The 13,865-nt window shown below is 34.2% G+C and overlaps 2 protein-coding genes across 3 annotated transcripts in view; both read left to right on the plus strand.

Moving 5' to 3' along the window:
- Positions 1 to 8,427, plus strand: part of LOC128223784 (deleted in malignant brain tumors 1 protein-like) — a 60,170-nt gene extending 51,743 nt beyond the window's left edge. Inside the window, exons 41-48 of the mRNA XM_052933160.1 lie at positions 349 to 458; positions 1,185 to 1,313; positions 2,492 to 2,686; positions 3,686 to 3,928; positions 4,576 to 4,776; positions 5,317 to 5,505; positions 5,755 to 5,905; positions 7,781 to 8,427. Of these exons, the coding sequence (XP_052789120.1) occupies positions 349 to 458; positions 1,185 to 1,313; positions 2,492 to 2,686; positions 3,686 to 3,928; positions 4,576 to 4,776; positions 5,317 to 5,505; positions 5,755 to 5,905; positions 7,781 to 7,913 (1,351 nt within the window). The 3' untranslated portion in view covers positions 7,914 to 8,427. The remainder of the gene's footprint in view (positions 1 to 348; positions 459 to 1,184; positions 1,314 to 2,491; positions 2,687 to 3,685; positions 3,929 to 4,575; positions 4,777 to 5,316; positions 5,506 to 5,754; positions 5,906 to 7,780) is intronic.
- A 4,067-nt stretch (positions 8,428 to 12,494) lies between these two features.
- The window catches only part of LOC128223786 (carbonic anhydrase 2-like), a 50,093-nt gene continuing 48,722 nt past the window's right edge, over positions 12,495 to 13,865 (plus strand). The window contains exon 1 of one of the 2 annotated variants that reach the window (XM_052933162.1): positions 12,495 to 12,650. The gene's annotated coding sequence lies outside the window, so the exon portion shown is untranslated. Of the gene's footprint in view, positions 12,651 to 13,623; positions 13,640 to 13,865 lie in introns of those variants that run through there. The other variant, XM_052933168.1, reaches the window with a different exon arrangement.

Below are 13,865 nucleotides of genomic sequence, written 5' to 3' on the forward strand. Positions count from 1 at the left end.
CTCAGAATTCAACTAATCATTGACCTTTTCCAGCACAAAATGACAAATATGAGATAACTTCTCAGAATTCAACTAATCATTGACCTTTTCCAGCACAAAATGACAAATATGAGATAACTTCTCAGAATTGAACTAATCATTGACCTTTTCCCGCACAAAATGACAAATATGAGATAACTTCTCAGAATTCAACTAATCATTGACCTTTTCCCGCACAAAATGACAAAACAGTTAAATATGAGATAAATATCTCAGAATGAAACCAAACTTAAAATTACCTTTTTCCACACAATTATGACAAATACGAGATAACTTCTCAGTATTGAACCCAATTTTGACCTTTTCCAGCACTATAATGACAGTACCAACATCAGGCGGCGTATCGAGCACTTTTGGCCCTCCTGGGTTCGGCAGACTGAATGATATACATGTACATGTAAACGGAGCAAATCCAACAGGTATGATATTATCTTAAAAATGACTTAAATTTAATAGCTTAACTTTAATTGCTTGAAAAAGGAACAAATGCTTGCACCAATGGTGACAGAAGATAATATCACTTTTAATTGAGAAATAACCATACATCATTTATTTCCAAATTATTAAAACTCCTTTTACTGGTAAACAGGAACAAATGGTTCCACCATAAGTAGAGAAGGATGTAGCCACTAATAACTACAAAATAACCATGTATCTTTCATTTATAAACCTAAACTCCTTTTATTGATAAACAGGAACAAATGTTTTCATCGTTGGTACAGAAGAGTGTAGTCACGCATAACTGAGAAATAACCATACACCATTTATTCATAAACTAAACTTCTTTCATTGGTAAACAGGAACAAGTTTCCATCATAAGTAGAGGAAGGTGTAGTCAATTATAACTTAGTAAAACAATTGATTTATAAACCTGGGGTCGTATTCAATAAGCATCTTAGTGACAATTTTCAACTTAGTGAAAAATAGCCTTTTTTCTTATTTGAATTTTAAGAAAACAAACAATGTTTGTACACCAAAAATATGAAAATAAGCAAGAAAATGGTCTAAACAATATATCCATATGAATAAATCTGATGAAAAGTAGCGGGTATTTAAAATAACCGTCAAAAATTCTCACTTAGTTGAAAATATTCACTAAGATGCTTATCGAATACGGCCCCTGAACTCCATTTATCCATAAACAGGAACGAATGCATGCACCAATGGTAGAGGAGGGTGTAGCCACATCTGTGTACCTATGGCGAACGGGAACAAGAAATGCCTATGTCCCACTGGTCTTAGTTTGCAGCAGGGAGGCGTTACATGTGGAAGCTGTAAGAAATTTCACTGTATTTTGTTTAGTGTCTTATCGCAGGGCCACACCCGCCTTTTTATAGGTTGGGTAGGTACAAATGTAGGTTTTTATTTCTTTGGAGGCGTCACAGTCATGTAAAAGCTGTAAGAAATTTCACTGTATTTTGTTTACTGTCTTATCATAGGGCCACACACACCTTCTAAAGGTTGGGTAGATAGGTTTTTATGTCTTTTTTGTTCTTTACTTTTCAACCCCTGGGTTCAGTATTAAAACGATTTATAGAAAACACCCACAAGCACCGTGAGGCTCAAAAGCTGATGCAAAGAATAAAAAAAATCATAAAAAAAACAGTAAACCATTGACAAGTGGCCCAAATTCTTGAAAGATCAAGGGCCAATTCATCGAAACTACTTAAGTCTGTTTTAACACGATTAAGCTAAGCTCACTATTTTTGTTTTTCAATAATATGTGAAATATTTACTATTTTGTTAGTTTATTGCTATTTGAAGATAATCATGTATTTTTTTTTTAATCAGAATCTATTCAAGTTACAGTAAGACATTTTGTTAAATAAAATTATCTAGTTAAGTCGGTTAGGCTGAGCAAGTTTTGAGAAATTGTGGCTTAAGCGTACCTTAATTAAGTAACTTGCAGTGGCATAGCTATATATAGGCCTGGGTCTTCAACTTTTTTGAAATTTTTTATTTTTTGAATAACTCAAAAATGCAATAAAACCTAATAGCTACTCAAACACTTTCAACAACTCAAAAGTTTGTTTTATTTTAACCAAAGCAAACTTGATTTTTATTTAAACTATGTGCAGGGCATATTACTTGATTTTATTGTAATCATTGCAAATACAATTAAGTGTGTTGAATATGCATATAAAAGTCTCCATACTTACATATAATTATCGGGCCTACAAGTCTTTTAGGCCCTAGCTACGCCCCTGACTTGATATTATAAAGCAAGAAATAGTTAATTGTGGTTACCCTTGAAATTCTTTTATTTCTAACTATTTTTTTCTAAGTAGAAAATTACTTATGTCTACCAAAAAAAAAATTGTGTACATAGTTTTATCCTGTTATAAGGAATTAAGAAATTTGGGCCTAAAATGTTATATTCTAAGTGAGCGAATAACAATGAACAGTTATGCCTGTTTCATTCAATGGTTACAATAAACCACCTTCATTTTAGCGCGCACCTGCCCACCACTTCAGACCATCACAGGCGGGTCAATCAGCCCTTCATCTTGTACAAGTGGACAACAGGCACCTGGACAACTATGTACAGTTGCGTGTAACCAAGGTTACCGTTTCCCTGGCAACCCACAACTCACATGTTTTGGAAATGGAATGTGGAGTAACTATGGATTAACTCCAACATGCAGAGGTTAGTAAAATGAAACATTCTGGGAAATATAGGTCAGGCAACACATTATTATTTTGTTTCAGAAAAATTGCTCGTGGTGAAATAAAAACACAATTATTCCATTTTATTTTTAGACAGTAGCTGGTAAAGGCAAATCCATTTCCCCCTTTATAACAAATGATTATGGTGATAATCCAAACTACTACAACATTTGTATTCCTTAGCTTAGCTTTAAAGCAAGTTTGAGTTTCGAACACAATGAATGCCACTTATTATTTATACATGACTGTAGACACTTTAGGCTATTCAGAAAATTAAGCTTTCTAATTAATATTTTTTTAGCTCTACTGGCCAAAGGTCAGAAGACCTATGTGATGGCGCAGTGTCCATTGTCCTTGCATGTGTCTGTAAACAATAACTTTTGAACAAAACACAGTCATCAGTTTTGATTGTATCTTAATCAAGTTTATACCCTAGTACGATATCCATGAGAGCTTGGTTCCTTACTTAAACCAGCCAGATCCCATCATGCATGGCTGGACATTGGCCCTTGAAAAGCAGAAGTATATTCTAAGGGAGACAACATTGAACAGAGATATATGTATTATTGTAGTAGTTTTTTTCCCTTTGCCTGATGGAAAATATATTTGTTAAGGGAGACAACTTTGTACAGGGAGTTATGTATTATTGTAGTAGTTCTTTCCCTTTGCCTGAAGCAAACCTATTTTTAAGGGAGACAACTTTGTATAGAGAGTTGTTCATTGATGCTTCCCTGTGAATATGAGTACTGTGTATTACCCAAAAAGGTAATGCTACTATAGGATAGGCCCTTGTGGGCCTCTTGTTTCGAGTTTAAACTCAAAATATGTAAAACCATTCAGTGCCTACATGATGTCATAGTTACAGCCAGTTAATGAAAGCAAAAGGCTTCAATCACATCAACCTCAGTTTTGGGTTAGACCCTTATGCTGTTAAATACAATTGATCTGTAAAAGTGTTCCCATTATTCTATTTCCACAGATGTTACCCCACCCACCATTCAGTGCCCAAGTGACGTCACAGTGACCGCAAGTCAAGGACAACAAATGGCAACTGCTACGTGGAACGCTGTAACTGCCACGGATAACTCTGGCACGTCCCCAACCCTTTTCCAAAGTATGCAACCAGGAATGACTTTACAAGAAGGCGTTTACAGCGTAAATGCTATGGCAACAGATGGCGTAGGACTTATTTCAACATGTACTTTTAAAGTCACAGTGAAAGGTTGGTATTATGAATTGCAGTTTTTTTCGGTCCTTTTCTGGGGCCAAATTTTGGCCCTATTCCCCTCCTGAAAAAGTATATATTTTTCCGCTACGAAGGTAAAAAATCCCTTTAGGAGAAATTACCTCTAAAGATTTAGCAAATGTAGCATTATAGTGCCAATCATGAATATTACCATATTTTTGTTGAATGAAAGGTTTGAAAACAAAAACACTAGAACATTAGATGACTCATGTTAGTATAATTCCCTTTTTGCTATAACAACAATGTTTTTCCTCTTTCAAAGGGCCCTGCTACCATTCCCTTATGAAAGGAAAAAAACACTATACTGCTTTCAAGATCGTGAAATATGGTTTACTGTTTTAATTTTGTTTCAGATTACTTAAATGATATATTTACCTCAGTCAGAAATCCTCTTTTGAAAAAACACAAATTGAGGATTTTCATAGCTTGACATTCTAAGCTTGTGTATATTTTTAAGTTAACAATTTAAGTATTGCAAAAATAATGGTGTTATTGTCATAGGCCTCATTTTCATTGTGCAAATTATTGACTATGGCCATAACTTAAACTTGGTTCACATGTTGCCAAAGACAATATTTACATGTATATAAGGCACAATATAACTCTGGTTGAATTTATTTCAGTAAACAGATGCACCTCCATCGCCGCTCCCCAGAATGGATTCATCTTGTCGGGGATGTGTCCGAATCACTATGGCTCCGTGTGTCAGATAAGCTGTAACCCCGGCTACACCCTTTCTGGTCAAAACCCCAATGGTCAAATCACATGTACGCTTGATGCAAACCAGAATCCTAATTGGGATAATCCTACAATGACTTGCCAACGTAAGTATAAATTATGAGGTATGAGTTGCGTTACATTTTCAAGGTTTACTAATTACATTTGCAAGTGTTTTTTTGTAATTCTGGCCATTTTTGCAAGGTTAATTAATACATTTGCAAGGTTCTTTTTAGCCATAATGATCATTTTGCAAGGTTTACTATATCAATTTCAAGGTTTTTGTTTGTTATCCTGACCATTTATACTATTGCAGCGCCACTAAAGTATAAACCACTTCTATTGATCTTCATGAGACTTTGTATTGACATTGAGGCTATTTCTATTCTATTTGAAGAGTCACCTTTTAAGTACTAACCTTACCTCAAAAGGGCAAAATAAATGGCTGTAGTTGTTGCCATACCAACTTGGTTATTTGAGTAAATTATAGTTATATACATTTAACATCTCAAATTTAATTTTTCTCACTTTCAGCGATAGCTTGTTAGGCCCTCCTTGCCACTCAAAATTGCAATATTTCTGGCTGCTTTTTCACAGCCAAATTACCAAATAAAAAGTCATGCACATGTCAAATTTCCCACTTCCAGCGGTAACCTGTCAAGCCCTCCCTGCGCCTCAGAATGGCAAGATCTCTGGCTGCACAGCGCCGTACCAGTTTGGGTCTGTGTGCCAACAACAGTGTAACTCTGGTTTTTATCGAGCGCAGGGCACAGACAGTAGAATGTGCCTCAGAGACGGGACCTGGTCTGGCCTCGCTATTGTTTGTGGAGCTGGTGGTGAGTTTTAAGCCCCCCTCCCCCTTCCCCAGTTTTTCGATCTGCCCTTGAGGCCCTTCTAACTGACAGATTAAAGTTGGAAAAAATTAATTATTGTGTGAATTTAAATTTTGCCATTTTCAAAATTTACAATAACATCATAAAAGTGAATCAATTTTTTGCCTCATCCCTTATGATTTAAAATTTTGTAAATAACAAATTGGCTCCTTTAATGAACTGAAGCTTAAACTAAACATGATATCTTTACAGTGGGTTCCAATTCGGCCCTGACTGGCGGCAACTCTGGAAGTGGTGGAAGCAGTAGTGGTTCAAGCTACACAGGCGTTACTGCTGCTGTTGTTGCAGGGGTGGTGCTGATAGTGCTGATTCTTGGCGGCCTTTTCTTTTTCTTTAGACGCATGTAAGTGTTTAGAATATATTTCCATTTTTATCTAATTACATTTAAAACACTTCTTTAATGTAATATTTAGGGACATTCTTTGTTTCCCCTATTACAACATTGGTCGATTGATTGTGGGTCAGTTGGTTAATAAAAAAGGTTTTGTTTGTATTCTGTTCCAGAATAAAAAAATGAATGAATTTGTAGGCTGTATAAAATACAAGTTTCAAGAGAACAAAGCCTTCTCCCAAAATATGTCCAGAATTCTATTGAATCAAGATTTTATTTCAAGCTTGGTTGTACATGAAAAAACCCAAATAAAATGACACTTGAAGGAAAAAAGTGAATGTTTGTGTTAATCTTTTGGGGGTTCATGGGAGAGGAAACACTCGCGTAGTAAATAAAATACCAATCATTTTAAGGCAAAATTACTACCTCAAAAAAAAAGAAAAGACGAAAGACTGGTTGCAATTATGACTAAAAATTAGCTTTAGGTATGTGTTTAAGTTGAATAGATTTAATAATTTTCAGGCAAATGCAGGCAATATAAGTCATATTCAGGCAAATATTCTAAGAAGGAATAATTGTTTCAGGCAAATGCAGGCAATATTAGTCATATTCAGGCAAATATTCTAAGAAGGAATAATTGTTTCAGGCAAATGCAGGCAATATAAGTCATATTCAGGCAAATATTCTAAGAAGGAATAATTGTTTCAGGCAAATGCAGGCAATATAAGTCATATTCAGGCAAATATTCTAAGAAGGAATAATTGTTTCAGGCAAATGCAGGCAATATAAGTCATATTCAGGCAAATATTCTGAGAAGGAATAATTGTTTCAGGCAAATGCAGGCAATATAAGTCATATTCAGGCAAATATTCTAAGAAGGAATAATTGTTTCAGGCAAATGGAGGCAATATAAGTCATATTCAGGCAAATATTCTGAGAAGGAATAATTGTTTCAGGCAAATGCAGGCAATATAAGTCATATTCAGGCAAATATTCTAAGAAGGAATAATTGTTTCAGGCAAATGGAGGTAATATAAGTCATATTCAGGCAAATTTACTAAGAAGGAATAATTGTTTCAGGCAAATGGAGGCAATTTAAGTCATATTCAGGCAAATATTCTGAGAAGGAATAATTGTTTCAGGCAAATGCAGGCAATATAAGTCATATTCAGGCAAATATTCTAAGAAGGAATAATTGTTTCAGGCAAATGGAGGCAATATAAGTCATATTCAGGCAAATATTCTGAGAAGGAATAATTGTTTCAGGCAAATGCAGGCAATATAAGTCATATTCAGGCAAATATTCTAAGAAGGAATAATTGTTTCAGGCAAATGGAGGCAATATAAGTCATATTCAGGCAAATATTCTGAGAAGGAATAATTGTTTCAGGCAAATGCAGGCAATATAAGTCATATTCAGGCAAATATTCTAAGAAGGAATAATTGTTTCAGGCAAATGGAGGTAATATAAGTCATATTCAGGCAAATTTACTAAGAAGGAATAATTGTTTCAGGCAAATGGAGGCAATTTAAGTCATATTCAGGCAAATATTCTGAGAAGGAATAATTGTTTCAGGCAAATGCAGGCAATATAAGTCATATTCAGGCAAATATTCTAAGAAGGAATAATTGTTTCAGGCAAATGGAGGCAATATAAGTCATATTCAGGCAAATATTCTGAGAAGGAATAATTGTTTCAGGCAAATGCAGGCAATATAAGTCATATTCAGGTAAATACTCTAATAATAAATAATTGTTTCTGGCAAATGCAGACAATATACGCCATATTCAGGCAAAATATCAAAAGAAGGAATAATTGTTTTATGTAAATGTAGGCAATATACACTATATTAAGGCAAAAACACTTAGAATAAATAATTGTTTCAGGCAAATGCAAGCAATGGCAGGGAGTGGGGGTATCCAAATGGACTCTATGGCGACCTCGTCCATGTCTCGATCCAATAGAAGAAGCACTGGTGCAGCGGGCTGGGAAAATCCAAATTATGAAGCAGAAGCTTGAGAGAACTGTCATTTAAGCTTAACTTAATGAAGGATTTTTTTATATGGCAATGGGATATATTTGAAGGTTTCTGTTATGCAATATATTTTACTTTGAATTTAGACATTGGATTGCATATTGATATTTTAAGTATTTAAGGTGTCTGTTATGAAATATTCTTGACTTGGGATATATATTTGGGTTATATTGGGATATGAATGTTCTAAGCTTTTTCGGTTATTTTAGATGTTTTTTCTTTTAAATTTACTAATTCTTTTCATGTTTTGAACTAGCAATATATAAATGGCTTCCGGACGTGCAATATACATGTATTATTGCATATTAGCTAGCGCTGTTGAATTTCATCTGTACATTTGTTAAACACATGTAGATCATATTTGAATTGAGTGGGAAGATCAATTTCGGTTGGTTCTTGTACTGTTAGGACTGCATAATATCATCTGAAATAATATACATTACACATGAGTAGTTAGGCCAATATAAATTGATTGCTAAATTTTCATCCTTTTTTTAATTTGGGGCGGGGGGGGGGGGGAATATTTTATTTGTTATTTTTCTTAGCTGACTGTTTCTCCCTTGAGTATGATGTGTTCATGCTCTTTCATATTGCATAAGGGACCATATATACGTGTTGTTAGACGAACCACGAACATGATCGTAACAATTCTCCTTCTTTTCATGTGAATGTTATACATCGGCACAGCAGGTATGACTTTATGCTGTAACCGGGTAATACCGGACCGATACACAAATACAGACCCTAATTCAACATTTTTATTTGAGTAATAAAAAATTAAGAGGCAGTAGCAAAAAGGGGGCAGGCCGGGATAAAGATGTAGCAGTACACTTGTAGTCGCCTTATGAATTATTTACTCTATTTAATTATCAACTGAGCAATTATAGCAGAAATCGGTCCTTTTGTTATTGTTTGAAAGTGTCAGTATTAGCTTCATGTTAACATTTTGTACATAACAGAAAAAATCTTGATAGAAACTTTGATCCATCTTAAGGTGTCGCTTCATGGGCACCACGACTTTGTTTGCAGTCACAGTAAACTATGACTTTTTATATCTCACCTACGTCATATATGCAATGACTCAACTGCAGGATTATCATCATGAACGTAAAGCTGTTTATTGTGAAAGGTAAACATTTTTTTGCAATATGTTAAACATGTATTATTTGTGGAAAGAGTTGCATAGTTTGTGATTGAAATATTGAACATGGATGACTTGTGAAATTTTAAATATGATATTTTGTGAAATGTTTAGCATATTTTGTGAAATGTTTAACATGATATTTTAGTGAATTGTTCAATTTTGTGTCAGATTTAAGACAGATTATCATTGAATTCTGAAAGCGTTTGTGTGATTTAGGTTTTAATATATCTGTATGCTTGTGTGTGTTTGTTAAAAACTAGGTGCTTTTTAAAACGCTGTGTGCAATGTGAACATAAAATGCTCATTTAAGGATATATGTTATTTTTTTATAATGAAATGAAAGTTCATGTGTGTATTACAGCTGCACTCTCACAGATTGACAGTTTTGACATTTTTTAAAACAAATTGTCACAGAATCAGCTCATTTTGGCATCAATGCCTTCTGACAATAAAATCATGCAAGATAACTCATAATAGAACAGTTCTCAATTGTTTGATAAACTGCAGAAAATATTTCTTAAAGCGTTTTTGATGTCATAAGTGTTCCAGTTGTGGTTGAGTTAGTTTGGGTATATTTTTTGTCTGAATTTTGTGATTAACCCATTTAAATATTTACATATTGTAATAATGACATTTTTCACTGTACATATCATCAATTACATACTGAATATGTTTCACTACTCACATCGATCAGTATTGGCATATGAGATCACAAAAAAGCAGCAAATGTAGTTGTCTTGCTAAGGGCTATTCCAGTCAAGGGCTATTCCAGTTAAACTTATAACCCGGGGGTGGTGGGGGGGGGGGGGATTTTTTAATAGTAAATAGATGGGTGTCTTTTTTCGCTAATGAGGACACCAAAAGGGTAAATTTGCTTCTAAAAGGGGATGGCACAATTTAAAAGTGCCTCCCCCTGGGGGATATAATTATGTTTAAATCGAATAGCCATAAAGTATAAACTAGACACAACACTATTGAAGTCAATTTTTAAATTATCTTATCACAAAACTTCAAATACTTCATTGTAAAACAATACATGTACCAATAGAGCTGTTTTCAAAAAGCGGTAATACTATTTTGTAAAACCGCAATTATAAGTCTAAAACCATCATCATATTCATGAGCTGTTATAGTAAAAAAAATATGTGCAATATAATTATAACTGTATCTTTTAAGTATGGTTATTTTATCATACAAATAAACTTAACATTAAAATTCACTTGTTAGTCTTTATTTGTTTGTTTGTTTTTCAGTTTTCAAAGAGAACATTCAAGGTATTTCGATACCCTAGTTGGGATGGGGGTGGGGGTGAGGGTGGGGTGGGGTTATATATACTCGCACTCTTGCAAGGGCCCATTCGGCGATAGCTCCAATAAGATTTAATAGTCGTTTTAGGGTTTTGGGAGCATAGTGCACAGACAGAATGTAAACCTGGTTAGAGCTACCCTGGTTCTTTAGCTTGCACCAGTGTATAGGACCCCCATTTAACGTCCCTCCTGGAAGACAATTAGCATTTTTAATGTGGGATTGACAGCCAAGTGTGTTTCCACCAGACTCGCGGATCAGGTGGCGCCGGCAACGCCGACACGAGGACGAGGACATGCTATATGATCTAGAATTCTGAGTGAATTCCAGATCACTTTTGTGCTGTTATCATGGAGATGCATTATATAATATATATAGACAATAAAAAAAACTTTACCAAGTTGAAAGTATTGATGATTTTACGATATGACCGACACTACATAGAGACGTGCTTACTGCGTTTTTGTTCAACTACAGGGGTGTAGCTTGTGGACTCATAATTGAGCTAGAGGGTTGTGGCCATCTGGTGCATTCTGGGCGTTCTGAGGTGCTTTATTTAGTACTGGAAAATGGACAGTTTTAGGATCATCTACGCATACGGCAACTTTGGCTTCTGTTTTTGTTCTTTTTGTCAGAATCATGTGAAATCAGCCGCGTATTCGCGCCTGAATAATGCTTGAAAATTTGAATTGGCAACACAAACTTGTAAAATCAATGCCTTCCAATCCTTAATTTTAAAGCATGTATCAAATTCATAAATTACATACATGAACTATCCCCTTCAAATAACTCGTAAAACGTAGATTAATAAATGTGTTTATCATTTTCACTTAACTTCCTCATTGCGATTTCCACTTCTCAACCATGCACAGTGTGTGCTTGTTTAACTATCTTATGTCATATATCTCCACAGGGACGGGTATTAATTACCGTGCAGGATTAAGTTCATTGGAAAACACTGGAGTTCATTACCTAATTCGTTACATAAATACAAATATGTTATTTTTTGCTCTTTGACATGAAAGCTATCAATTGTCTTGAATTAAAGTATTCCCTAGTCAACAGCTTTTTTCCTAGTCAACAGCTAGCTAGCTGTTTCTCTCTCGAGCTATGGCGTCATAGGAATTTACAAAAAAAACTATTTTTAGACGCCATTACATTTACGGTTTCTATAACACTAGGTTTAAATTTGTTTGATCAGGTTATAAAATAGCTAAAGAACTTCCGCGAACACCCTAACTATTATCTTTTGGGACGTGTGTAGAAAACGTCTAAAAAATAAAAGTTATGGAAGTAAATAGTAGTAATAGGTTATTTCTGTTTTATGTTTAGATACAATTTTAATCAAATAATAAAACATTTATTTTATGGTAATTTGGGTAACAGTCAAAACTGTTGTCCCTTGGTGTCAGGGATGACATTCTAAACTGTAGCTGCTCATCCATCTCCCCTTCACCCAAATTGTCATTAAATAACTCTTTAATTAACAATACCAACCAATATGCCTTTAATGGGTATTAAAAGCCTATATCAACCAGTAAAACATCGGCATTTCTATGATAGGTTTGTTATTGTTGTTGATGTTGATATATGTCTTAATACTAATTACATAATGTGAAACAGACTATAACTATTATTGTATATATCAGCCCGCATGGTCTGAGCATGCAGTTTCTTCTTGATAGTTGCACAACATAACTAATAATTCTATATTTAATAATTATATAACCTTACATTTCTGTTGTTATCTAATATTCACTTTACGATAGGACTTCACAGTCATCATTACAAACATTTAACTCACTGTTGAAATATGTTTCAATAAAGCGTCTGTACAAGCGCCATATTCCCACAATCGGAACACCTCGGCCAGTATCAGGAATTGGCCTATCTCGAAGCTTGCCGGTGATAGCCGAGTTGTTACGATTGATATTCCCGATGACTGAGTAATACTATATCCGCCTACGTATACTATGTTCGATGTTCTCATAACAAGCTGAATAACTCTAGCAGTGAGCTTAAGCTGTTTTCCAATACTACATTCCCCAATATCAATAGCGTATGTTATTATCCTTAAACCTATCTCCCAAGGTCAAACTAAATCCTTCACATTGTGTGTGTTCATGTTCACGTCAATAAATTTGCATCATTGTGTTATAATTCACATTTTAAGTACTTCATGCGCTGTTACAAAATAATTATAACGCGATGTCAAGTACATCCGTTTTAAATGTTCTCTTCGTTGCTATCAGAATGATGGATTATTAATGTGGTGAGTTCTGTTTAACTATAACTTATCTGCTCTTTTAGTTCCACTATTTGTTTATAAATGAAACCTATTCCAAACATAGTAATGTTACAAATGTATATAAGTATTTTATAAATCTTAAGGGACTCGCACATGTTTTGTGGAATGCACTTTTTATGACGAAATAAATTGTGGCAAACCATAATAAGGTTAAAACTAAGATACTGAAGACTGGAATCCTTCAACAAATGTTGATATATGCTCCAATTTTGTCTTTGTAGTCCATGATTTTGAAAAGCGCTTTTCAAGAAAAGCCTTAAAGGTTAAAATATTCCTAAAGTTATGTTAGAGTCCCTGTGGGCGAGTGGTTTTGTTATCAGTATTCTTTGTTTCTTAACTGTACCGGCTTGGGTTTACTTCCCACTTAAACCATGTGTTTATACTTTAATTCTATTTTATTTTACAATTTCGGTATCAAAAAGTTAAATGATTATCTATAGGTGTTATAGATGCATTACCGTGAAAAATAAAATATTAGCCCTTTAAGGCTATATGTAGCGAGAGCTTAATTGATTTGAGTTTCAACATTGTTTACATCCAGCCAGGTGCTTTGGTTTTAATGTCATTTCTTATCATTATTGAAGCATATATAAAATATGATATATCCATTCAGTTTAATGAACAACAATGGTTATTTTAATAAGGATCACTACGTTTAATGTAAACTCATTGACATAATGTATGTGTACATTCTACTACATTCCCAAATATCATTATCGAATACACGTTAATATCCTGATATAATTTTGTTCTCAATCTCACAACAAGGTCAAACTATACCTTTCACATTAAGTGTCCTCATGTTCTATTCAATAAATTTGTATCATTATAATATTCTATAATTCACATATTGAATATTTCATGCACCGTTAAAAACAAATATAATGCAATGTCAAGTGCATCCGTTTTAAATGTTCTCTTAGTTGCTTCCAATATGATGGATTATTAATGTGGTGAGTCTGTTTCACTATAACTGATCAACTGAAAATGGAACTAACATGGTGAGCAACTATGTGTATTTCGGGGATTTATAGGTTCGAGGACGCCGACTCTGTAGTTAACAAGTGATTGATTTAGGCTCAGTAAGCTATCTAGCACAGAGAAACTATGCTTTCTATAGCTGATCTTCCCTTTATTCTTATATCAATATTTAGCTTAGCCCTCGACTTTGATGCAATT

This window comes from Mya arenaria, chromosome 17 (genome assembly GCF_026914265.1).
Source record: "Mya arenaria isolate MELC-2E11 chromosome 17, ASM2691426v1".
Lineage (NCBI taxonomy): Eukaryota > Metazoa > Mollusca > Bivalvia > Myida > Myidae > Mya > Mya arenaria.